Raw genomic sequence first — 25,393 nt, forward strand, 5'->3', positions numbered from 1 at the left:
CTTTGCTTACTTGAATAATAATCAAAGTTGTTAGGATGGAGAAATAGAAGCTCTATTATAAAAAAGCAGTAAAGTACAAAGTTTTCAAAGTGAATGCTCTAACTAATATTTGAGACAGAAGTTCTAGTTCAGAACAATATTGAGTAAAATGGAATGAGTGGGGTCTCACTCAAGAGAGATTCATATTACTTTATGTAATTTTACTGTCAAACAATTGCTGAGGTAAAATTGAAAAGAAATCTTGTTATAGTGAAGATCTCACTTAGACTTTGTGATTATGATATGGTGAAACAGAAACTTCCCCAAGGTGACATTGAAGGTAAAATCCCTAGTCAGTGCCCTCTCTAAAATATACCCAATTCATTTCTAGTACCTTTTAAACCAGTAGAACAAAGAGGTCTCAATGAAGGGAAAAAGTTAACAGATCAGTCCCGTAGTATCTGTCTCAGACTATATAGGGATTCTTATATTAAAATTTACATTTTAAAAAACATGCCCCAGTTTACTTGCAGACACTGCACTCCCCATAGCTCAAACCTTCTATATACCATTTTCTAAAGGGCCTTTTCACAGATTAAACTTCTGTATCTCTTGTGAAGTACAATGGTCTTCCCTACTTAGTCATGAGAATGCTGCAGTTCTATAGCTAAAGTGTGAGGTGGCAAAAACTTAAGCCATTAATAGGAAGTCCAATAGGGGACAGAATGTCAAATATGGGAATCTGCTCTTTAGAATGAATAGGATAATTTAATCATAGTCTCAGTTTCACTGGGAAACACAGTTTGCAGTGGAACATCATTGTCATACTTTAATCTTGATCATTAACCAAAAATTCACCTTATTTGCAGAATGGAAGTAGATAAAGTTTGGTCTATGATATGCTTACATAACCACCATCTCAATTTAACTTGGATGTACCTGCAATTTATTGACAACTACTAAGTTTGAGATTGTAAAGTGCTATCTATCCAGTCACAGGAAGGAGTTTTGTTACCAGGGGCACAAAGGAAACCAGACTAGTTTCTTCTGTGTAGAGAAGAAACGGAGCCACATACACCCAGCAGCTACTGAATAACAAAGATGGCAACACCGAGTCCTAGGCAGTCATGCAAGTTAACCATATATAAGCAAAGTATTCCTGAGGCACTATTTCTTCAAAAAGCTAGAAAACTAGCTAAAGACTATATCCCATAAATGATTTACATTCTTGAATTTGATTGGTTAGTATACTATGACAGAAGGTGTCAAATTTGAATTAATTTCAGGGAACATTAGGACTTAGAGTGCCCCACCCCATCTCTAGAAATGTAAAAGTCAGCCATCATCTTTATGAATGTACTGTGCTATTCCAAGCTTTGACTAAATGGTTAGAATAGGTCATAGTTGGTCAAGAAGTTTTCCCTTTCTTAAACCATTGCCTCTATAATCTTCCCCAGAAACCTATGTTTGAGGCAATCTGTAATTAGTGGATTATAAGGGGTCCAACAGTTATGATAATATTGTTCAAGTCTTTTAACATTTCTCCAAATGTTTAGGGTTTACAGGTTCATAGCCTCCTACTAAGCTGTTGTTCGTGTATATTATCTGTAGCCTAGTTTCAAGATCTCATTTTGTCATTACCCTGCAGTACACAGTAAACTCTACATAATTTCTGCCCCTTTTAATGAGGGTTTGAGGAGCTAGGCCTTGGTGAATGTATGGCTTTGCATCCATTCATCCAGTCTGCATTTGAAGAAAGTCAAGGGGCTGCTTTGTTTTACATTCAAGCACTCCATTTTTCTTTCCTCCCTTACAATGCTAAATGACCCCAATGATCACAGCTTACTCCATCTGCCCCACTCATCTATCTACGCCTACTCCTCCTATGCTTGTTAGTCTAGTGTTTTAGCTCCTTTCTCACTGACTTATCTCTCCGCAAACCTACATTCCATGCTTCTCTTATATGTTACTGCAACCGTACTCTTCCTGTTTTATCATCTTACAAAATTAGCGTACATCATTCAGTCTTACACACATTTCTACCACTATCTGCTTCATGTCTAATCGTGCTTTTTGTGTATTTTGGCATTCAGCAAACCTTTGTTGAGATTTGTATAAACTGTCAAATCCAAAAAAATTAATACTATTCAAATCTACAGTAAATGTAAACTTCAAAATATAGAAACATTGTTAAGATAAGTAATGAAATTATTTAATTCCATGGAATCATCTCTCCATTAAAAAAAAATATATATATATATATATGTATGTGTATATATATATATATATATATATATATATATATATATCATCAGTAAAACTCATGTAAACTAAAACAAAATTAAAATGCTTCAACTTGTAAATTTATGCCTTCTCCCAACCTGTCATAAATAAATTTAAATAATTGGGAGCCATTGGAGCTCCCATAGCTACACCATTAATCTGTTGAAAATATTTTCTGTCAAATTAAAAAAAAAAAAAAAAAAAAAATATATATATATATATATATATATATATATATATATATATGACAAAATCACATCCAGCATTTCAGTCAACAACCTCACTTGTTGTACAGAAAACTTTTGGGAAGAATACTCCTTATTAACAAGTTCCAAACCCTCCACATTTGGAATCACTGTACACAGTGATGTAATATCTGCTGTTACTAATACTGTGGTCTCATCTATTTTAATAATAGATATACTACTAATAAAATCAAATGAATCTAATAAAAGATCTGCCTCTACATACTAACATTTGCAAATATTTATCCACAAAAATCACCAGGGCTTCAGTCTTACTGCCCTGGCTAGCCACAGTCAGTCTTTAAGGTGGCTTGTCTAAACAGTTATGGATTTTAGGAAAATAAAAATGTTACTAAACTTCAGCCTGCAAATTGTCAAAAAATTGGTTGACTCATCAGTAAGCCCTTCTACCAGCCACTCTTCAATGTAAGAATCACTATAGCACACCTTATTTTCTGACCAAGTCAGTTCTATGTAAAAATGCACATCACTTAATAAAAGAAACATTTGATCACAGTAAGTAAAGTAGTCCAATACAAGGTTCCCTATTAAAACTGCAAAGGTCCACTTACCTAAATACAGAAACGCCGACACATATTCATCGAACAGCAAAAACACCAATCGTCCTGAAGCATGAAATCTGAAATGTCGAATCATCATGGTTGACCCTTCTGCGATATAGCTCCGTAAGGTAAGTGGGCGATAATTACGGACCTTAGGGTTAGGATGCCAGTTAAGGTAAGTGCATAGATGGTAATGTATGTGAGGTTCAGTGTAGGGTTGGAAGTAGAGTTTTGTTAAGTGTATGTGTGTGGATTATTTATTTTGCTTGGGTATAGCTTCTTAGGGTAAGTATGCGATAGTTACGGACCTTAGGGTTAGGGTGTGAGTTAAGGTAAGTGCATAGATGGTAGTATAAGCAAGATTTAGTTTAGGGTTAGAAGTAGGGTTTAGTTTTGTGTTAGAAGTAGGATTTTGGTTAGTGTATGTATGCAATTTATTTATTTTGTTTAGGTAGGTAGTATGTAGTAGGCGGTGGGGTTGGACAACTATGACGGTTTGAGTTTTTGAATTTCACGGTTTAGGGCGTTCGGTGTATTCGCAGTTCGCGTAATATGTGTCAGTGTTTACATATTCTGTGAATAGGACTTTTGTGGTTCTAATATAGACCCTGATACAACAGTATCATTTCCTTTATCAGTTTTTGTAATATAAAGATCTGTATTATTTTTTAGATCAAATAATGCTTGTTTTTCACCTGCATTTGGATTATAAAACATGTCATTAGGTTTACAACTGAACAACTTTCATATTTCATACTCTGTTGTTTTAAGAAAAACTTCCAGTACAAGCAATGATAGTGGATTATAAGTACTAGGCTTCTTAAATGGACATTCATGATTATGAAGATTGTTGGAAAACAACAACTTTAAATTCAGTTTTCTACTGAATTCCCTTAGGGAATTAATAGTACCAGCAATGTCTGCTCTCTGAGTTGGTACGAAGGATAACCCCTTACTTAATAGTTGCAAATGTTCCTTATGTATACTCTAAACTTTCCAATTACCTTTCTAACTCTATCCTACATCTAATTACCACCCTTTTATCTGGAGATATCCATCCTAACCCAGGTCCCCCCACCTCAACATCTATAAATAAGTCCATACTACTTACCTCTTTAAACTCCCAAAGCATAGTCAACAAAATCCCAAACCTGCATGCCTGGCTTACACACAATAAACCTGACATCTTATCCATCTCTGAAACATGGTTAAAACCTCATATAAAAGACTCTGAAATAATCCCACCCAACTATTCTATCATTAGAAAAGACAGATCTCATAAAAAAGGGGGTGGTGTAGCTCTCCTATACTTATCCTCACTATCAGTTTCTCCCTATAATAAACCCACTCCCCACATTAATAATGCTGAATTACTACTAACATTACTCCAAATCAACAAACACAAGCATATATGTATAGCCTCCCTCTACATTCCCCCAGGAGACAATATTTCTACACTTGAAGACATTCTCTCATGGCTCTCCACCAACATCAGCAATGAAACAATAATCCTAGGAGACATGAATATCAATTGGGCCTCCATTCAGTCTCCCTCTAACCCACTTAACATTAATCTCTACAACTTCTCTCAGCTTATCGACTCTATAACCCGCCCCTTAAAAAACCTCTCCAGTGGCAGTACCCTGGACTGGATCTTAGTCTCTCACCCCCATTATTACTCTGTCAGCGGTACTCTCCCCAATCCTCTTAGTGACCACTTACCCACCTTTACACACCGACTCCCCTCACCCCCTCATCGTACTCATAACTTTATTACTACACGTAACCAAAAAAACTTTAACCCAACAGCTTTTTCTAACTCTCTAAAAGCAATAAATTGGAACAGCCTAAAAACACTTCCTCTAGATAATGCAGTTGCCCACTTCAACACAACCTTCTTAAACCTCCTAGACCACCAAGCCCCCCTAAGAACAAAAATAATAAAAAACAAAACTGCCCCTTGGCTTACCAAAAATACACTTGTTACAATGCGACACAGAGACAAACTCTGGACACACTACCAGAAAAATAGGACCCCCCTCATCCAAAATGAATATAAAGCACTACAAAATAAAGTTAAAAAGCTCATCATCACTGATCGACAAAATTATTTCTCCTTACTCCAAAACAATAATAAAACAAACCCTCAGAAATTCTGGAAAGGAATCTCCACTCTCCTAAATCCCAGTAAACCAGACACCCCCACCCCAGACCCAAATGCTTCCGATACAGACTTAGCTACCCATTTTAACTCTTTTTTTATTGATTCTATTTCCAAATTAACCTCATCCTTCTCTAACACCACTGCTCTCTCCCATCTACCCCCACCCTCGTCTACTTACCCTCTACCATCAACCACTAGTGCACCCCCTCTCCCATCTTCTAACTCTACACCCTCCTCACCTTACTCCACTCTCCCTCCCTCCTCATCACCCCCACCCTCAGATACTCCCCACTCCCCACCTTTCTCTTTAAAACCTATACCCATATCTACCATAAAAAACTCCTTCTAAAACTGAAGCCAGGTTCAAATGCTCCTGATAATATTCCTTCACAATTCCTGAGCATAGCTGCCGAAGCAATTGCCTACCCCATTAGTATTTTAATAAACCGCTCTATCCAAGAAAGCACAGTACCCCTAATTTGGAAAAAGGCCTTTATCATACCCCTGCATAAAGGAGGCAACAATGACAATGTCACTAATTTCCGCCCCATTGCTATCCTGTCTCCCATCTCTAAACTCCTTGAAAAGTGTATCCAATTACAACTCCTACCATATCTCATTGATAACCACCTATTAACTCCCACACAACATGGTTTCAGACCAGGCCACAGCACCATGACAGCCCTCCTCTCCTTCCTGGAAACTAAACAAAGCCCGAGACTCAGGTCATAGTGTTTCTACCCTTTTACTGGATCTCTCTAAGGCCTTTGACATTATCTCCCACAACCTTCTTCTATCTAAACTCTCTAAGCTTAACCTATCTCTTTCCTCCCTGAACTGGTTCTCTAGCTACTTATCCAACAGATATCAAGCAGTAAAATGGAAAAAGGCCACCTCCTCATTCCTTAATACCCTAACTGGAGTTCCACAAGGCTCCATATTGGGTCCCCTCCTCTTTAATATATTTATTAATGACTTCCGCAACTCCATCCAATATGCAGATGACCATTTGCTCAGCCACTTCTATCCCCACACTTCTAAAGCTAACTCAAGATGCGTTTTCAACCACTGAACAATGGATGAAAAAATCACTTAGCACTTAATGCTTCTAAAACCAAAATAATGGTATTTACTCCCTCTAAAGTCACCCCTTTCAACAAAAACACATTTTGTATTACTAGTCATAACAACACAACCCTGGAACTGGTATCAGAGACCAAGCTACTTGGTATCCAAATTGACAATCAGCTTAAATTTAGCTCCCACATATATCTAAATATCAGAAAAACCCATCAAAAACTAGGCATGCTTTATCAACAAAAATCATTATCTTACACCCACCACTAAACTCACCTTCTCTACATCTTTTCTCATCCCCTCCCTTCTCTATGGAGCTCCACTCCTAACTAATCTAGAATCCTCTCTGAAAACTCAACTATCTTGTTGCTACAACAAAATCGCCAAGTTCGCCACTAGCAATACGTCCTCCACTCACCACTGTTCCTCTCTCCACAAACTAAAATGGCTAGAACTACCCAGTCAGCTTATCTATACCCAACTCACTCTAGCACACAAGCTCATTCTCAACCCCTCACTCTGTATCTCCCTTTCCTCTGTATTTAAAATGCACTTACCTGACAGAGTGCTAAGGTCTAACAACCAAAATCTTCTAGAAGTATACAAACCAGCTCGTCCCCCAGGCAAACACCTCCTATCCTTTAGTCTAGCACGACTCTGGAACTCCCTACCACCATCCATTCGTACTACCCCTAGCTACTCTATCTTCAAAAAAACTTTTCACTCACATCTAGTATCCCAATGGGAATGCTCCTGCTGCCACCCTACATAACTTACCCTGCAAATTTTCATCTTCTCTTCTTTTCAATAGCATTCTTCCTTTTCATATATTTTTGTTAATTGCTAAATGTATATAATTCTTGCCTATACCTCTCACTGCAAGTTTACTAACATGTATTAACGTTCCTGTATATATCTTGTAATTATTCCTTTAAAATTCTGTATTACCTGCTCATTTATCTCTAACCTAGACTGTTTGTAATATTTGTCCTTGTCTAATCCAGTTGTATATTTTGAATCTATGACATATAGTAATGTTAATAGTCTTTGCTCTGCTCTATTTTATAACACATGTAAGCTTATAATCTACATCATATTGTAACCTTGATTGTTTATGGAGCTTTTCTCCCCAGGACTCCATTGAAAATGGTTCACTTTGGCCCAACGGACTATCCTGGTAAACCAACTGCAAATAAATAAATAAAATAAATAAATAAATGTAATAAGCAATTAGATAAATTAACAACCTTAAAGGAAGAGTTAACAGTACCTTGAAGTAAAGGAGCCCCAATCACTTCTTGAAATTCCTGCTCCTCTGGTTGTTCCAGCCATATTGCCTTTTCGGTCGAGGCAAGTGCATTGTAATTTGGGCTCAAGTTTTGCCCCCCTCTTGAAAAATGTCTAGCTCTTGAAAAACCTGTGGAGCTCGATCATGGCCCAAACCTGTGGAGCTCGATCATGGCCCACATCATTCCTTCTTGGCCCATCATATCTGTTACTCTGTTACCTTTATCCAAATAAAGTGTGTTTTTTTAAACTCTAGTGTCGGTATATTATTTATATATATATATATATATATATATATATATATATATATATATATATATATATTTTTTTTTATTTTCTGATTTTTGCGAGTTTTTTTGTTTTCTTTTTATTTTTTAATGTTTTATAACTGAAACTTGGCTAAATCCCCATGAACTTGACTCTGAAATTACTTTCCTTAGTTATAATATCATCCGGACTGATAACACTCAAGAAAAAGGTGGTGGAGTAGCTTTACTATACCCTGAGTATCTTGAAATCCTACCCTGTAATCAACCTATTCCCAAATTCCATATAATGCCAATCTCCTCATCTCCCTTCCTAAACTAAATAACCACAAACTATATTTATATATATATATATATATATATATATATATATATATATATATATATATAGGTTCATAGGTAGGTACTAGGCTATCTGCCCAAGGGCATTTATAAGCCTAGCCAGAGTGTGTCGCTTTCACCGCCCCATTGATTAATTAACTGATCCTCTGTCAAGCAGTCAATGAAGTGATCCCAGGGGTGTATTTTCTGTTATGCATCCACTCGTCAAGGTTTCTCTTGAAGAGTGTTAGTGAGGGGCTCTGCCTGATGTAATTTGGAATTTTGTTCCAAAGCATTGGGAGTCTCTGTGACAGGAATCTATCCCTCCAGCATGTTCTATTTATTGTTGTGACGAGGTTTAGCTCACTACAGTGCATGGCTCGCAGTGACTTAGATTTCTTTAGGTGGAGCATGTCCATCAATTCTGAGTTGGACATGGCTTTGTAAGCCAGACAGAGATCACCTCTGAGTAAGCAATATGCCACTGAGTACAGCCGGAGTTTTTTCAGTCAGGCTGCATAGGACATATGTTTGAGGCCAGTAATCCTCTTCGTGAGGTACTTTTGTGGTCTTTTCAGCTGTTAGAAGTGTCTTGTGAGGTACATCTCAAATGGAGCATTGTACTCTATGATGGGTCTAATGAGTGATGAGCAGAGGGGCACTATAACCTCTTTATTTCTAGATGCGAACCCTTTAGTAATTAAATGGGCCACATAGAAGGATTTCCTAACTACTTTGGCAATATGATTGTCAAAGGAGAGATTACTATCTACCTGGGTCCCCAGATCTCTTATTACGTCTTCTGTATTAAGGGGGCTGCCACCTATGTGGTAATTCATGGGTGTTTTGTTTTCCCAAATGGGATGGCTATGCATTTTTTGGCATTTAGCTTGAGGCCATGACTTTCACACCAGGTGTCCGTCTCAGTAAGGCCCTTTTGGAGGATGTCCGTGTCAGCCGGAGAGTCAATTATGGCTCCCAGTTTGCAGTCATCAGCAAACTTGGTTAGCCATAGTCCTCCTGTGTACTTCTGAAAAGTATATGCCAAACAGTAGGGGTCCCAGGACCGAGCCTTCTGGGACACCAATTGTGAACGGTTTAGAGTTGGACCTGGAGCCCGCTATTCTTACTGTGTGAGTTCTGTCTGTAAGCCAGTTGGCAACCCATCTCGTGACGTAGGGGTTTATGTTCAGGCTGGTGAGTTTTTCTGTAATACCCAAGTGGGGAATGGTGTCGAAAGCTTTGGCGAGCACAAGGTAGGCTGTGTGAACCACCTTTCCCTCATCTATGGCCTTGGTGACTGTCTCGAAGAAGTCAACCAGGTTTAGTAGGCATGATCTGCCCTTAACAAAGCCGAACTGGGTCGGGTCAAGTGTTTGGAGGTTCCCAATATCTTTGTTAATGAGTTCCATAATGATGCACTCCATAGCCTTGCAGACCAGGCTAGTCAGGCTTATGGGGCGATAGATACCAGGGTCAGTTGTGGCCCCTCTTTTGGGGAGAGGAATAACCATTGCTGTGTGCCATTCTATGGGCATGTAGCCTGTGGAGAGGCTGAGGTTGAACAGTCTGTTTAGGTGGGGGTTAGTTCATTCTGTAGTTCGTGCAAGACGCAGCCTGGGACACCATCTGGTCCCATTGACGCTGTGTTTTTGGCTTTTGAAAGGGCTGTTTTCACCTGTGTGTCTGTGATTTGTGGGGCACTACAATTTTCCGGTATTGCTGTGGTCCCTATTGGAGGTGAGAGGGGGTGACGTTTGCAGTGAATCTATCTGCCAGGATGTTGGCAATATCAGTAGGTTCAGTATATTTTGTGCTATTTTGCACTAGTTCAGTGCATATCTGTGAGTTGCCACTTAGATTCTTAACATAGCTAAAGAAGGCTTTGTGGTTATCTTTTGAATCCTTGGCTATTTTTCTTTCGAAGTTAGTATTGGATGATTTCATGAGGGACCTTAGTTTCTTACTGATACTGATCAGGGATGTCTTTCCTTCTTGGGATTTGCTTTTTTTCTGAACTAATTTCCTCCTTCTATTGTATAGCCTGTTTATTGCAGGGGTCCATCAAACTGGTTTCCTTCTCTTAGAGGAGTGAGTCTTGGTTTTGCTAGGGATGGCATGATCCATGCACCCTTGTAGGTGCTCATAGAGTGCATTTGTAAAGGTTTCTGCATCTTGGGCAGTGATATCCTTTAGCGTGGGGGCTGTGAAACTTACCACCTCTGTCTTAAATAAGGTGAAGTTTGCTTTAGAAAAGTTTTTTACTGTGGTTTTCTTAGTTAGGGGTGGTGGTGGGGTGTGGGCATCCAGAGTGATTAGTCTATGACCTGATCTAACCAGTGATGGGATGACCTCCGGTGTGGAACACCTGTCGCCCATGTTGATGATGACCAGGTCCAATATGTTTTCACCTCTGGTAGGGGAGTTTACCTGCTGATCCAGGGCATTTGAGTTGATGAATTCCAGGAAGCGCTGGGTCTGGGAATTTGTACTCGAGTAATTTTCCCAGTGAATGGTAGCGTAATTGAAATTGCCCAAGATCAGGGTGTTTGGTAGGACCTTCATTTTTTCCAGTGTCTCCAGAAAGGTGGAGTGGTGGTCCTGGGTCATGGAGGGTGATCTGTAGCAGGCCACAATTTGCATTGCAGATTTGTCCGATGTTAGTTTCACATGGATGATCTCAGAGATATCATGCTGCGCCAGTAACATGGAGGTGTAGGTATCCTTGATGAATATGGATACACCCCCTCCTTTTGTGTTTCGGTCCGTGTTCTGTGGCCAAAATGTGTGGTATGAGTTGTAGCCTGGTAGTGCTGGGGTGCTCTCTGGAGCCTTGAACCAGGTTTCAGTTACTGCACAGATGTTGACATTCTCCATACTGAGGAGTGCTTAGAGCGCGTGCATTTTGAGATTTAAACTCCTGGCATTGAGTAGCATAACCTTCAGTTTTTTGTTAATTGTGCTGTTTATGGAGTTGGGTTTGACTTTTGAGCCTTGCCTAAAAAAGGCACTATGGGGGCAGCAAGAGCCTTGGCCAGTATTCAAAAGCCTAGGGGTGACAGGTGCAAGCCGTCTCTTGTGAAGCAACGCGGCTTGTCGAGCATATCGTCCCAGGCTGACAGACACTGGATCCCCTTTGAATTACACCAGAAGCTTAGTCAATTGTTGAAATTGATCATTTTTTCTTTATACTGAAGTATCATTCTTGGTGAGGGCAGGATGCTACTCAGGGTCAGGGTCATACCAGCCTGGGCTGCATGATCAGAGAGCTCTTCCATGTCTCTTTTCATGTAGTCCAGGGAGGTACATCCCAGGTCATTCACACCAACATGAACAATGACAGAGTCATATTTGTACTTGTTCTGGAGTGACCTGAATGCTTGTGTTATGTGGCGGATTCTGACTCCCGACAGGCAGCTAACAGCAACTTTCTGCTTGTCCAGCCTAGTGAGTGGGATGCCATTGTGCCTGACTATAGAGTCACCTATTACTAGTGTGTTAGGTATGTTATTTCGCCTTAAGGGCAATATATATTATATTTCTCTATATTCCCCCAGGAAATAATGCCACAACTCTGGAAAACACCCTAAACTGGATTTCGCATATGATTTCTAATGAATGTTAATTTGTACTGGCAGATTATCTCCACAAAACACTCATTATCTAGCCTCAGTCTATATGGGTTGGCTCAACTCATTTCATCCATCACACTTAATAACTATCCCAAAAACTATGGCTCAATTCTTAACTGGATATTGGTGTCAGATTGCACTAAGTATGTCTCCAGTGGCACTCTCTCTGATTACCCCAGCAACCGCCTACTTGTATATGCAAACAGATTCAGTACCAATCATGTCAAACAACACTTACTTAGAGGTTCCTGTAGCCTCACTAATTTTAACACTGATACGTTTAGTAGAAATGTAAGCTCCTTTAACTGGTCTGTCATGAAAAATAATCCACTTAACGAAGCTGTACACAAATTTAATACACTTTCCCTAAAAAATCCTTAATAGTCTGGCTTCAGCTAAAACAAATGAGTAAAGAATAACCATACTCCTTGGTTATCCACTCATAGCAGGCACCTAATGCATGAAAGAGATAGGGCTTGGAAAGAATAGTTGAGATATAGATCTGTCAAAAACCTACATCACTTTAAAGCATTACGTAACCATACTAAAAGACAGGTTAATGCAGACAAGAAAATCTGTTACAGTAATCGCTTATTAAATCAGTGTTCCAGCCCTAAACATTTTTGGTGTTTTATGAATAATGTATTCCATGCTGGAACAAGCACTACTTTTAATCCTGCCTCAAATAACACTCCCTCTGAAATAGCTGCTCAGTTTAACACACATTTTATAGAAAACATTAAAGTTCTTAACTAAAGGTTTTACACCTAACACTCCTGATTCTCAGACAGCAAACACCTACTGTTTCAACCTATGACCCATCCAGAAGGCCTACATCAAATCGTTACTCCTTAAACTGACACACTGTTCTCCTTCAGCGGATGATCTCCAGCAGAATACCTGTAGCTCACTTCCAGTTCTATAGCCCATCCTCTATCTGTCATAATTAAAAAAATATCGCAGGGGATCATAAGTTCCTTCTTTCTGGAGAAAAAATCTTCATATTTTCTCTTCTCAAAAGAGGACCCTCATGTGATATGACCAGTTTCAGACCTATTGCTATATTACCGCAGTTGTCGAAACTTTTGGTGAAGTACAATCACAAACAACTACTTGAACACATCCTTCAGGAAAAGCTTGTGACTCCCACACAGCATGATTTTAGACCTGCCCATAGTACTACCATAGCCTTATTACCCTTCAGAAATACTGTTAACCAAGCCGGAGACAAAAGTAAACTCGTTTTTTCTGTATTCCTTGATATCTCTAAAGCTTTTAATCTAGTCTCTTACCAAAAACTCTTCGGTCAACTGTTTTCCCTAGGGCTATCACAATCCACACTACTATGGTTTAGCAACTACTTAACCAATATATACCAGACTGTTAAATGGCTTTCAACCTTTTCTCCCTTCCTTCCTGTCAGTACTGCTGTGTCATAGGGATGCATTCTCAGCCCTTTACTAATATCACTTTCAGATAACCTCATACATATTCAGAAAATTACTTAGGAAGCCTTTAACTCTGTTGAAATTGGCTACAGGATAATAATGTGCTACTAAATCCCCCCAAAAAACTAAATTACTTCAGTTTTCCCAAAATCTCATTTCCATGAAAAAAAAAACTGTAAAATGTCTTTCTTAAATAATACCATGATTGAAGTTACCTCACAAAATTATTGGGTGTGGTGGCACTTGATGACAATCTGAAATTTGATTTACATATCCAGAATAGCATCAATAAAACCCATCAAAAATTAGGTACCCTTCATAGAATAATGAAATACCTTATAGACTCTGACAAGGCAATTCTAGCTACCACTTACATCTCTCCTATATGGTGCCCCTATCATGACCAACCTGTAAGTGTCACCTAGTTCTAAACTTGAACAATGCTACAACAATGTTGCCAGATTTGCTTGTAAAAAAACCTTACCAGTCCCACCACTGTATTGCACGAAAAGCACTTTCTCGAACTTTCTCACCACCTGTCTTATGCCCAGCTCATCTTAACCCACAAAATCATCTATGGCCCATTTTCCTGCCTGGCAATTAGCCCCATACTCCAATACTAACTAGCAAACAATCCACTTTGGTCAAATGATAAACAACCACTTACCATTTAAAAACCACAAAGTGCTACTGGGATCAGTCTTTATTCCAATAATGTACCAAAACTTGAAATAAAATTCCTATATCAGTCAAGTCTATCTCACACCTTCATCTTTCAAACCGTTACTACAAGACTTCCTCTCTGCCTCCTGACCTGCTCACATCTGTGTCACAGCTTCTCCTGACATCCTTCATTCACCTTCTTATACCTTCCTTTAAAGCACTAAATCACTTAACCTGCATATCCCCATCTAATACTTCATTTTATTATAGTACTTAAACTACTATACCTATTTATAATTAGCACAACCAAATTATAATACTTCATTTTATTATAGTACTTAAACTACTATATCTATTTATAATTAGCACAACCAAATTATAATATTTAGTTTTATTATAGTACTTAAACTACTGTATCTATTTATAATTAGCACAACCAAATTATAATATTTAATTTTATTATAGTACTTAAACTACTATACCTAATTATAATTAGCACAATCAAATTAGTATTCCATCTCTACTTCTCTATTAACACTTAAAATTGTTTATCCCCTCTAGTACCTCACTGGAATGAATTTCATAAATTACGCCTATGCATTTTATACACCACTCTTCTGTCTGTACATTATCAATATAATGCTTGTATACTAACGTTTGTGAATGTCAATACAAATTTTATTATACTGACTACTATATTATGTAGTCACTTAAACTGCATTAATTTGTTATTATAAATGTTAATTGCTTTAAATTATTACCTTGGAGATTTTCTCCTCAGCCCCCCCCCCCCCGCTGAAAAAGTCCACCTGTGCCCAGTTGGACTTTCCCGATAAACATACGTCAGTCAATCAATTAATCAATAAACAAATAAATATTTAAGGGATGTTGATTCAATAAAAGCGGGATTCTTTGAAATATCTATCTCACAAGCAGATTATGTGCAGGAGACTGTGACATCATGGATTATGGTGTTTCTTGTGTAAGAAATGGACTAATAAAGTTTATTGTAGGGACTTTTTTTGTGATGTATGTCATAAATTAGAGAGAAGATGAAGTTTTCTAGTGAAGTAAGATAGTACAATAGAAATAATGCATAAAATGTGAACTAGGGCACAGCCACATTAGACGGTTTTCAGAAAATGCTGTAGTGAATCAACAAGATGATTTAATTTACACCAGTAGTAGGTACACAATTGCTTAGCAGGCCAGTTTAATTAACACAACTGGAGAATTAAAGTTTAATGTGCAGCTCAGTAAAGTTGTCTTAGCTTGCACAACTAAAGCCTTACAATACAATGAGTAGTAGTGGCAGTGCGCAGGTACAATTGCAGTAATAGCAGTATCATGGACTGGTTAAATGCAGTCTAGTATGGCAATTGCAACAGCAGTGGGTTATGTCATAGTGAGTCAATAGAAACAGAATAACAAATAAAGCAGGAGATCAAAATCACAGCAAATCAGCAGCAGAAGTTTCCAAATGCAGTATAACAAGATTAGTACATTTTCTGAATACAATATGATGAGTAACAATCAGACTCTGTTGCCACAACATCAGGAAATTTTAATTACAGTGCAGTTAGCAGTTGCAAGTGGTGATACAGAGTCATTAAAAACAGTAGTAGCAACTGTACCATGACAAGAATGCACCCCATTCCTAAGTCCAGGTATGATTAAACGTCATGAAATTACTACTGTTTCAATCTTTGATGCTTACCAAGAATGTTCTTCTCAGTTACGGCAATGTACCCAAAATTGCCTTTTTCTGCAATTCAAAAGGAGTTACATGTACTGGTGTTAATTTTAAGTGTTCTCAAAATTATTTTTATTAGTCCTGCTTCTCTAACTACTATGGTACTATCTGAGTGTCTTTATTCTGGGTTGCTGTAGTTTGAGTTTGCATATCTTGGTATTTAATGATTTTATGTCTTAATATGCATGACGCTATACTCGCTAGGTTGGGTTATGTCAATTATTAGTGCTGCTTTTGTTACTGGATCATTGGATCATGGGAATTAAGATGACTAGGTCACAAGACCATTTACATCTTGCCAATACCTACCTTCATGCTGTACCCCTATTCGCAATATGGCCAAAGGAGGTCAGTCCTGGTACCCATCCAGTCATATGGTTTTAATCTATCGGATGCTAGTGTGTCATTTTGTTCAACTTTCAGAGGAAGTTTTTTCCAGAAGTGGGGTATGAGTTAGATACAAAATGTGTGTCTCCAACACATTTGATTTATGTGCTAGTATAGATGTAAGTCCCTAGTTCTGGTATTAATGGAGCTATTTGACTTGCAGTGATACAGGAGATAATGGAGAATGGGGTCCCTAACAGCATGGAAGCACTACAGATATCACCATGAAAGAACTTCTAAGACACTGAGTAACAGGATAGCTCTTAGAGTCATTCATAGTAGTGCAGGGACTTAAGGTCAACAGTCTTCTTACTTAGATACCTCTAAGGCATTTCCAGTTGCTTTTTATGTTTATAAAGGTACACAGCAGTTGGTCTAATCAGAGCTGCATAAACAGAGATAGTAACTTCTTTTGATGTGGATGATATGCCATTAGATGCAAGTTGTGCTAAACAGATGGCTTTTTCTGACTACTGTTGCAGCCCAAAGGAGAGGGAATTATCAATCCAGGTTCCAGGATATATAACTTATCATTTTGGAGTGGGGTTTTGGTTATACTGTATATTGAGGGAGAGAGCTGCTTCTAAAAGTTCACAATACTAGACTTTTTGCATTGAATGTTAGCCCATTTTTAAGTAAACCTTTTTCAGCACACCACTTGTTTATGATGATGAGTTCTTGCTGCAGTGAATGGGTATGATGGGAAGATTTCACAATAACACTCAGTCTGTAGTCATCTGAAAGCTGACTTAACCAATGGATCAGATTCTCTGCTTTGGAAATCAGAGATATAGCTGCTATAATGAAGGGGCCCCACTAATGACCCCTTGGGTACATCAGTAGTTACCTTCTGTCACAAAAAGAAATACTGGCAACCCATCTATCTGGAATTTTGTAAATAATTCTGTAATTTGTGAATATTGATATGATTCATACAGAAGTTTATGTAAAGGTTTAAAGTTGTTGTTGTTTTTCTTTTTTCTTTTGGCTTTTCCCGGTTAGGGGTCGCCACAGCAGAACTCCGGTCCGCGAATGATTGGCAGTCGATTTTTATGGTGCTGAGGTGCCAGCCCGATGCCCAACCTTCAATGAAGGCACACCCATTCACGCATGTCTTTCGAACACCACTCGACCGCGGGGAGGACATGCAGACTCCACACAAAAGGCGCTGCAGCTGAGAATCGAATGGGAGAACCTCTTGCTGTGAGGCGACAATGCTACCGCTGCACCACTGCAGATTTGTAAAGGTATAAAGTACTAAGCTAAAATATAACCACAGCATGCCCTGCTGGCTTAGGATAGAAATTTATATAAATTATTGTAATTGTGCAAATGTATATGCTTTAACAGTAGAAACTAGAACACAGAGGGTTAACCTGCAAAATATCAAGAAAATATGTTGAAATTAAATTGTCTTACGATTGTGCTATAAATGTTATCTATCAATTTCAGATCAGTTCAGACACAATGGCTAGAGCTAGAAGTTTTTCTATTGTCTTGGAAGAGAAGTAATGACTATGTTTGAGATGCAGAACTGTTTTATTGCTTTATGACTTCCAACAGCTGCACAGCTCTGAACAGAAGCCTTTGTCTATGTGTTTTCACAAGGAGATGTCAAATGCTACAATGGGTGGTTAGCTTGGGAACTAAAGTCAGATGACAAAAAGTGATATTATCCAAGCCAACCCATCAGTAATATTTGATATTGATTTAAGAACTCTCTGATAGAGAGAGAGAGAGAGAGAGAGAGAGAGAGAGAGAGAGAGAGAGACAGAGAGAGAGAGAGGATGGAGGTTTTGGCTTGGCCACTCAGCTGAAATCTCAACCCTATAGATGTGCCAGTGGGGAGTCTTATTGGGGATATGGAGAAAGAGGGAGAAACCAGCCCTTGATTAACTGTGATCTCTGTGTGCTCTTAAGGGAAATTGCACTTTAATGTGTGTGTACGTGTCATCCTCCCAATGTGTACGTTTACTATTGTTGCCAGTGGTGAAGATTGAGGGCCCTTGGTTACTGGGCCAGTGCAGGGGTGTCACACCTTCATACTTTCTGAGGAGGCATCTGACATCATAGCTGTGCGAGTTCTTTCAGCCAGTTGGCTATCCACTTCACTACTTGTGCATCTTCTTTTAAAGCACTTAGCTTGTTTATGATGCCAGTATGGGGTATAGTGTCAAACGAGTTGGCAAGATCCAACTAAGCTGTGTGAACAGAATGATCAATGAAAACAGCCTGTGTGATCTAATAAGCAGGTAGGGTCACTCTTTGACAAAGCCATACTCATGTGAGTTTGGCCTGATAAGATTTTTGGTATTATATTTTACAAGGTCAGATATGATGTGTTTCATGAATTTACATATCAGACTAGTCAGGCCAATGGAGCTATAGTTTCCTGGGTCCGTGTTAGAACCACCCTTTTGTAGGGGCAACATGCCTGCAGTTTGTTGTACTTTAGGGTCAAATCCTATAGATAAGCTCAAGTTAAACAATTTAAATGGGGGGGGGCTCCTCAAGGGTATATTTGGTGCTATTTATTATGCATCCAGGTAATTTTAAAGAGCACCTTCAGTACATGTTTGTTTGTAATATTAGGGGGTGTAAGTGATTTGGAAATTTGTGGAATTAAGATAGTTGTTAAAGGGGTGAATGTTGCACTAAATTTGTATGTTAGTATTTATTTGGCAGATCTGATGGGGTTGTGCCATTTTGGATAAGTTCAGAAGACTGCTGGGTTCTATTTAATAGTTTCCAAAGTAACTAATGAAAGATGTAAAATTACCATTTGCTTCAGAAGCTAATTTAAGTTGATGATTTGCCTTATTAGCCCCAATAGCAGCATTTATTTTCTTACTGATATTGTTGATGCAGTCTTTAATATATGGAGTGTCAGATATGCTGCATGATTTAAGAATTTTTTTCTCTTGTTATATAATTTATGCCAAACTGGTGGAATACCCAGTTGGTTTATTTTAAACCTTCCCATTATATCTGGGTCTAGTAGGAATAGCCAGGTTGAGGCTTTTGTCTATGATGGAATAGAATTTGTCAATTACAACATCTGTATTTCTTGCTTTACTTTTTCAGCTGTTGGTACTGGGTGATCCCATAGGATTAGAACGTCTTCAGTAATTCTTTGTGGTTTATGTTTTCAATGCTTCTCTGTTCCCCATATGCAGGAGTGTTTGCAGAGTTTCTAATCTACCAGTCTTGCAACCTTATCATGCCTTTTGGTGTAGACTCTCAGCTATGAATATATCACAAGCAGCACTGTCATGTGATACTATTTCACGTTCTGTAATAAAAGGCCTTCATTTATCTGTAGCTTCCATGTTTTCTGTAGAGTAAATGAGTAGATAGGTAATCTACTGTTTTGTGCTGCCATTGTTAACCTTTCATCTTTTGGTTTAAATTAATTTCTCCTTAGCCATTCATGCATTAAATCTTGATCTGTGGCTATTCCAGCAGTTTTATATAATTTCTACTATAATACTGGGGTTTGTAGTTTTCTTTTTTTTTTGGTCATATTCTTTATAATCTTTTTTTTTGACACTTTCTGTTGTAAACTGCTTTTTTGTCCACTTCTGGTTTGATTTCTAATCCTGCTCCTTTCAGAAATGGCTCTGCTAATCTGAGCAAAAATGTCATCTTGGACTTGTTTTTTTCAAGGTTTGCAACTTTCACTATGTTTGGATCTGATGATGTCAACAAGTATGTATGAAGTCTCAAGACTGTAGACCTTTGCATATAGTAAATATCAAAGAGGCCCATACCGCCTTCTGAACAATGAATATATACCCTGTGAATATATAGCCGTATCATGTACTTGACTTTATATTTCATCTGATAAGCATGAAAGTTTTCTTGTCCAACTGATCCAATGCTTTCTGAGGCCAGTAATTCATCGAAAGCTGCTAGATAGAATTGGAAGATAAAATGTATTTGTAGCTTGAACCTTATTCCTAGATGTCATGCCAATATTAATTTTAGTCTTCAAAAATAGCCCTTACTAAGCTTAGTTCTCATTTGTTCTTGCACTATTGCTGTCCCTTCCTCTATCAACAGATTTTTGTACACTTCCTGCTGTTCACAATTTTCTGTCACATTCCTCTCTCCCAGGTTGAAATTTTCTTGTTGCTTCAAATTTTCTGCTATAAATTTTTCTTTTGCACATTTACAAGGGTCAAATGCCATTCTTATGTCATTTGAAAAAGTTTTAACCATTTTAGTTGTGCTTTCAGTGCCTTGCCTAATGAACTGTACAGTTTTGATTATCCACAAAAAGTAGATGAGATGTTTTCTGGAAGTTAAGTTGTAATCATAGCCCCGCCTGTTCTGATTCATGTTGAGTCATCGTAGGTAATTTCTATGAACAGGAAAAACATTGAAAACTGTTCACTGAATTCGTCTTCAATGAATAACTCAACCGTTTTGTTTTTGCAGGAGTAAAGGCCACCTGCAACCCATACACCCCATGAACTTTACTCCAAGGTCACAGAGTAGTGGAGAAAAAAAAAACAAACTCCACTATCAGCAAAAAGTAATTTCAGTAAGCAGCACACACTTTTTTTACATTCACCAAAATTACATTCAGTGACATGATGTGCTCCCAGCTAGTCTTTTAAGTACACATTAATGTGTTAAGGATAAGGCAAAAGAACAGCGGTGACAAAGAACATTGGATTTTTAATTCCTGTGATATTTATTTTCCCTTTTTCATTACTGAGCTTTGAAGTGCTTTGCAACTGTTTATTAGCGACTGTTATGTAATTTAACACTTTAGGGTACATTTTATGCACTTTACAGTATTCCATAATGCAGGAATATGGGACACTGTCAAATGCTTTTTTGTAATTTTTCCATGCTGTGTATAGGTTCCATCCCTGTTGACAGCTTGAATTGTGGCTTTTTAAAAATGATCATTTATTCTATATACTTTTCTTTTATTAAGCTTCTGTTTTTTTTGCCATGACTGATTTTTTTCTAAGTGTCTATTACCTCCAAATCAATTCCAGTATTTAATTTATGTATTGTTTAGAAGACAAGTTATTGGTCTGTAATTCATAGGGTTTTTTGCAAATTTGCTTTTAAAGAGGCTAAATTCCTGTGAAAAGATAATAATACCTTTCGCTAGAAGTTGGTTATATCACTGGACTTAAGGTTTTTACAGTCTGTCTGAATTTCATCACAATTTCACTGGCTGTTACTGATTTCCATTTTATATTCTCTGTATTAGCATTTGCTGCTGTTTCTTGCATCTTTTCTATACAGTCAGCATTTTTGTCATTTTCAACAGGTGTTTTGTAGATCCTTCTCCAGAATTTATTGATTTCTTCTATGTTGGAAGGTGTTGGTATTTTTGTTTTCTTTATCAGTTTCATAGAAAGCTTTTGTTGGGTTATTAATAAATTGATTGTTCTTTCAAGGAGTAAGGAAAATGTCATGTTGTAATAAATTGCTCACAGTTTCTCCAGTTAAATGGCTGATGGCATCACAACAATTCACTGAGGTCTGCCAAGGACAAGATCTAAACAGCAAGATATGGGTCCCAACATCTGACAAGTTTTCTCAACAGTTACTCATTCAGTCAAGTTGGTGGATAGGGCCAGTCCACTTAACTCTTGGGGTAGGTGGACACACTCACTTTATCATGCAAGATATCACCAGTGAAAAGCATACAAACTCCATTCATTCCGCCTGCAGCTGTCTGCTTTCATTGAAGACAGGCTAGGTTCAGAATCTGTCTGCCACGTACAATAGGTATGCATGCCTATTTCTTCTTACATGCCAGTCTTTTTAGCAGTAAAGCTTGCTTTTTTAGTAGAAACCGTACTTTAGCAAGTTATCAAATTGTCTCCCAGAAGAAGGTGCTCCATGTCAAGTTGGTACATTCTTCACGTGTGTCTCCTATGTACCTTTTCATCCCTCATCAAGTTTTTAAACCCAGACTGATTATGACGCAAGAGTCTGCATAGACAGAACAGTACCAGTAAATCCAGAACCATAGCCATCTTCATGATAGTGGATCTACTTCCTTGTAAACTTGTTTATTTGGAAACTCTTCTCAGCTGCTAGTTTTATTTTATGCTAGTAGTAATTATACATTCTTACATTTTCAAACTGTACTGCTTTAGAGACAGTCAGCCTCATTTCCCCATTTTTTTCTTCTGCATTTCGGAATGGCAAGCCTTCCCTCTCATTAGAAAATACCTCACAGTCTGCACTTGTTCTTGCAGACCTTATCTGCAAATACCAGAATGACAGACTTACTCATGTGTAGTTATTTCATTTCTATATTGAGTTTATTTAATTTCTCTGTTGTATAAGAGCTGTGCTGACATACCTCCCAATCCACCTGGAACTGTGTGTGTGTGTGTGTGTGTGTGTGTGTGTGTGTGTGTGTGTGTGTGTGTGTGTGTGTGTGTGTGTGTGTGTGTGTGTGTGTGTTGCGTGACTGTGCAGTTCTTTATATTATTATTTACCTAAACAGATGAGACTTCCAAGATAATTATAGGGAAAAGAAAGTAATAATCATGAATTTGAAAGAAGCATCTGGAAAAATGCTTTTTTAAACTTAGCCTGTTGCACACACTCTGTCACAAATGTTACTAACAACAGCAGTCTAGAAGACATTGAAGGCAAGGTGGACTACAAATGGGATCAAAACCACATACAGATAAGTAGTACCTTTATTATTAGCCATTGTTTCTGAAGCAGGGAGTGGGATTAGTCCCTGGCTTAATGTAGTTAGCAAGAAAAGCAGCTTTTCCTTTTTTTAGGTTATTTTTCCTCCCTGTTTTGCATTAACACCAGTAAATGCTGTGCACTGCATACAGGGAATCTGAGAACAAGGCATTATGGCAGCATTCTGTCTTACCATCAATGCCACTGCGTTACAATTTGACAGCACAGTGCTCTGTAACAGATCAATATACTACAAAATTTCTACATTTTTTGTTTTGCATAGCAAGTGAGAATGTTGCCATAACAGTTGTAAGCGGTGTCATTGTGGTTCTGAACCTCTTCCTGGATGTTTTAACAACGTATAAGGCAGTACTTCAAAATACTTCATTGTAATTGAATGTCTGAAAAATAGTGATACGTTTGTTTACAAAAACACACTTCCAATTAAAATGGATTTTGAAACATGCTCCTTCAATGTAGCATTTTTGTCCTGTTTTAAAGTATTTCCTCATTTTTCTTTATCTGCAAAAACTAATATTTGCAGGCTTGATTTGCGTTAAAACAAATTCAGTGGACAAATGTTTATGTGATGATATTTGATTCCTCTACTTTTACAAATATTTAAAAAAGCAGCTACAGTCTAAAACTGTCCTATGTTATGACATATGTCTATTACAGCCAGTGTGTTGTGCTGTGTTTTAAAGATAGTAGTGACTTCATGAGGTCTCTGAAGAGAACAGTATGGTAAACTGATAGATGATATATTTCGGATCTGAATCATAACCATTCAATTGTACTAGAAGCTATGTCAATTGTGACGCATTAGTTTGTGTGCTGGCCTTTATAATGGGATGTTAACACTGTATGCAGTTCATATATTTTACATTTACTTACTTCAGATTATGGGATGTTAGTCTGATTATATCCACTGTCATCAATAACACTGTTAAACTTTTGTTTTCCAGGCGTGGGCCTGTTGAAGCTGAAGGTTACATCACAAAGCCTCGATCAGTATATGGAGAAAGGGAGCCACCCCACTATCCAGGAGCAGTGCTTGCTGGGTACCATCAGCGTGGCAATTATCCTCATTTTACAGACCCAAGAAGACCAGAGTATCAGAACTACAGGGATCGAAGTTACCACTTACATATGCAACAGCGAGGGCCTTTCCGCCAAGATGTTCCACCCTCTCCACCCCAGTTACAAAGACCTTCCCAGTACTCGGATAATGTCGCTAAAGTATGATACCATGAAATAAGATCTGACCAACTTCTGCATGGCAATCCGGATGAGCAAAACAATGACCCAAGGCAAAATAATACTGCAACAGCAGTTAAATGACACACAGACACTCCAATATAAAAATGTTTGAGACTGGAGAAGTTGATAAAAAATATTCTCATTTTGATCATGTCATATGTTCTAAGAATACCGAAAAAGGTGTTCTCAAAATCCCCATCTCAAGAGAAAGGAGAATGTTTACATATAGGTAATGGCACAGAATGGTACAATTTATGAGTAACTGGACTGTAACTACTGACCATGCAAAAGCATACATCATATAATGGTACGACTAAAAAAGAAAGAAAAATGAAAGTTGCACATAGCTAGCATTTTGTTATTCATTTAGTAACCAGTTTCATCACAAGTGGAATAACAAAATGGCCAAAATACTCACCAGTGTATTCTTTAAGTATTATGTATTTCTTGCATCATCAAAGGTATTATTATTACTATTAGTATCAGAAGCAGTACCAGCTCCTCATCTCTGTTGCTTGCCTCACTATTTGCTTACTTGTTTTGTCCACAGCTGCTTGCATTTTATAGTAGGGTGGTATTTTTTAATCTGTACTCAGTATATAACAGCAGTGAATTGCAGTGAACACCACATCTGCTCACCTACACTTCTTATAAGACTTTGGACATTTTTGCTGTTTGTTAAAGTAGGGTAATTTACATATGTGCTGTCAAATCCTGAGCCTTTTCCAAAAGATGTGTTCTTTAGGGACCAAAATAGCATGGCGCATTAATGGGTACAGAAGAAAGTGCCATGCCCTGCTACCATTTGCACTTTGTTGTGAAGTAGAGGGATTCTTCTTCACTAACTGACCAAATGACAGAATGTTTAATATGTGGAATGTATTGTATTAGAAAGCTGAAAAATATTGTTTTGTTAGTGTCCCGTGACTGTTTGACCGATGAATATTCAAGAAGAGAAAACAGCCTACCTGTGTAGGTGTAAGCAACCACACTCAAAAAAATGGAGGAATACAAAAATACCACCATATACCTGTATACCTGTGTAGGTGTGTTGCTTCCAGAACAGATAACGCATGCTCAGTGACTAGATTAATCCCTTCATGTGTGCCCTCAGAAGTATTCATGATGTAGATCATTGCAGGCTGAGGCAGGTTATGCTTCCTGCCTTTGAGGGTCCCAGAGAAATAAATGATTATCACATAACCACTATAAGCAGAAACCACTTCATGCTTCTTTACACAAGCATGCCTGCTTTGGCCTTGTATCAAAAACACTTCTAACTTTCTTTTGCATGTGGGTGTTGTGCAATAGTACCTGGATTCAGACTGTTATACAGTAATTCAGAATAATTCATGAAATGGAGGGGAAATATCACGGTGGGTGA

The 25,393-nt window shown here is 38.0% G+C and overlaps 1 protein-coding gene across 1 annotated transcript in view; it reads left to right on the plus strand.

The window, feature by feature from the left end:
* Positions 1-25,044, plus strand: part of PARD3B (par-3 family cell polarity regulator beta) — a 5,075,916-nt gene extending 5,050,872 nt beyond the window's left edge. Inside the window, exon 27 of the mRNA XM_044075955.1 lies at positions 23,715-25,044. Coding sequence (XP_043931890.1) covers positions 23,715-23,994 — 280 coding nt within the window. The 3' untranslated portion in view covers positions 23,995-25,044. The remainder of the gene's footprint in view (positions 1-23,714) is intronic.
* Positions 25,045-25,393: the final 349 nt, after the last annotated feature.

Source organism: Protopterus annectens, chromosome 6.part1 (assembly GCF_019279795.1).
Source record: "Protopterus annectens isolate FY-2018-M chromosome 6.part1, PAN1.0, whole genome shotgun sequence".
In the NCBI taxonomy this organism is placed as follows: Eukaryota; Metazoa; Chordata; order Ceratodontiformes; family Protopteridae; genus Protopterus; species Protopterus annectens.